The sequence below is a fragment of the Nannochloropsis gaditana genome (assembly GCF_000240725.1).
Source record: "Nannochloropsis gaditana CCMP526 unplaced genomic scaffold scaffold1226, whole genome shotgun sequence".
Classification (NCBI taxonomy): Eukaryota; class Eustigmatophyceae; order Eustigmatales; family Monodopsidaceae; genus Microchloropsis; species Microchloropsis gaditana.
The window spans coordinates 2,385-4,821 of record NW_005802727.1 but is presented as its reverse complement, the minus strand read 5'-3'; the positions used below and the strand labels follow the sequence as shown (position 1 = coordinate 4,821).

The 2,437-nt window shown below is 54.5% G+C and overlaps 1 protein-coding gene across 1 annotated transcript; it reads left to right on the top strand.

Annotated features, from left to right (window-relative positions):
- Positions 1–1,419: 1,419 nt before the first annotated feature.
- NGA_0686400 (uncharacterized protein) lies at positions 1,420–1,984 on the top strand (the record flags this gene model as incomplete). Its single annotated transcript, XM_005852439.1, has 2 exons — positions 1,420–1,616; positions 1,767–1,984. A coding segment is annotated over exon 2 (204 nt), but the record flags the coding sequence as incomplete, so codon positions are not given.
- Positions 1,985–2,437: the final 453 nt, after the last annotated feature.

Below are 2,437 nucleotides of genomic sequence, written 5' to 3'. Positions count from 1 at the left end.
GAGGAGGAGGAGGAAGAGGAGGAGGAAGAGGAGGAGGAGGAGGAGGAGGAGGAGGAAGAGGAGGAGGAAGAGGAGGAGGCGGAAAAACTGGTATGAGCAGTACAGTACCTGTACAGATAAAGGGGCTTCATGTTCCATATCAATGTAAAAATGGTAGTGACAACGAGGCAGATGGTGGATTAAACTGGGCGAGTGCTTCGAGCAGCTGTTGCGTACCATGATCGAGATCTTAGGAGATCTTCGTGAGGGTCGGGTGACAAGGTGATCATCAATAAAGTACTTTCGAACAGCAACCTTCCCATGCAAAGCACGATTTTTTTTCCCCCCTGACTTCAACCGATATATCCAAAGGAAAAAAGGCCATTATCGAGTATCCCATCTTCCATACTTTGACCTGCGTTCCAGAGGTACATGACTTGCCAAAGAATTTTATTCAGTTCCTTTTTCTTTTCTTTTCTCCCCCTTCTCAGGGGTGCTTAAGGACGTGGCCCATCTCTGCCAGACCGAACCAAAGACGCGCGTGCCTATAAAAATGCACGTAAATATTTGACTTTGTGACAGAACATCATTCAACATTGTGAAACACCAACGGTATGTTCCCTCTCCGGACATTGCCATCCCCAAAGTGGATGTGACACCGCAGTTATTGACATATTTTACCGGCCTCGGCTTTCTTTCAGTCAGTAGCGTGTGACCCCCCACCAAGATATCAGTCGTCGAGTTGGACCTACGTTTCCTCGTGCCTTCGGTGTCAATCCTTTCAAATGACCCACCACACACTACTACAGACGCAGCATCTACTGTGACCTCACCACCTCCAAACAACGCGTCCGCAGCTCGTGGGCCTGCACGCGTCACAGGGAAGTGGCCATGCGCGGTACGAAAAGCATCACTACGTCATTGGGTAGCTAAACCATCACATATCATCTGGCGGTCTTTCCAGATATTTGTGTACTTCCACTTCCTCAGCTAGGAATGAGGGGTATGGCACATTCAGGGCAAAGACAAGGAAAGATTCACTTGATAAGATGAATATGCGATACTTTACATGCATTCTAGTGCGTGCATACGAAAGGAGAAATTGGGTACCTAGATCATCACATCATCAAGCTCAGCCGCCCCCCTCCGCGCCCGGGTTTCTCAACTATAGATAGCGAAAAAAGAAGAAAAGTCTACGAGACGTGAAAGTGCGCGGGTGACAGAAAGAAGGGGTGGACGAGTAAGAGTGACTGGTTTGTCAGCACAGGCATCGTGTCCCGGCATTTCGGCGCTACCACTGTAGGCTCTTGTGGTCTGTGCAGCGCAGGAAATCTCGTGTGCGGCGCTTCTCAGTATTTATCCTCAGCCCTCTCTTCATTCCCCTTCTTCGCTCTCACAGGCCGTCATGCCGCATGGAAGCACATGATAAATTGCCCAGAATTCACACGTAAAGAGGCAGGCCAGGTCGTGGGCGCGTCTATTTAAGCGACCTGAGATTTGCCTCGAAAGCCCCGACTCGCGCGCTCGCAGAAGGGAGGAGCTGCGGAGGAAGGGCCCCCGGTTCGGTTGAGGGAGGGAATTATATTCCAACCAAGGAGCGTATCCCCAAAGATTCTTAGTAAGGGGTCACATAGAAGGTACTGGGGGGATGACGGGGGAAGTAGGTCAGAAATGTTTGACTTGTGTCCATTTTTCTGGCACGAGAACCAGTGCCCAGGGACCTCGGGGATCTGATGGCTTCTTTCTTCCTCCTTATTGGCTGCTCTACCTCCCCACGCGCATCACAGCAACGGAAACCCCCATGACGGCGCTTTCTTCACCCTCCTCCTCCTCCTCCTCCACCACGCCTGTACCATCCCCCCTTCCCGCACCCCCTCGTCCCTCTTCCTCCCACCCCACGAGTCCTGAGGACGGGAGCGACAGGGAGGACAGGGGCACTCGCCGTCGGAAGCGCTCCTCCTCCGCTTCTTCCTCCACGTCCCTCTCATTGGCACCCGCAGCAGCGGGTGTGAGTGCAGGGGAAGACGTGGCACGGGACGGAGACAGGGAAGGGGAGCATGGGGAGGGGAGGAAGGAGGGAGGGAAGGAGGGTAGGAAGGAGGCGGTGGTGGCGGGCGCCGAGCTGGCAGCAAGGGGAACAAATCATTCCCCGACTTCGACTGTGAAGGCGGAGGTGGACCCTGCTGCGGCGACAGAAGGAAAGAGGGAGGGGGAGGAAGGGGAGGGAGGGAAGGAGGAAGCCGGTCGCAAGGAGAAGGGAGAAGGTAGACAGACGCAGCGGAAGCGGAGGAGGGCGGGCAGTCGAGGAAGCGAAGAGGGAGACGATAGGGAGATAGGGGCCAGGGAGGGAGGAAAGGATCCTTCCTCCTCCTACCCTTCCTCCTCCCCCCCCACGCGTGCGGGAGGAGAGAGAAAGAAGGAGGGAGGGAACGAAAGCAGGAGGGAGGTTGGGAGAGAA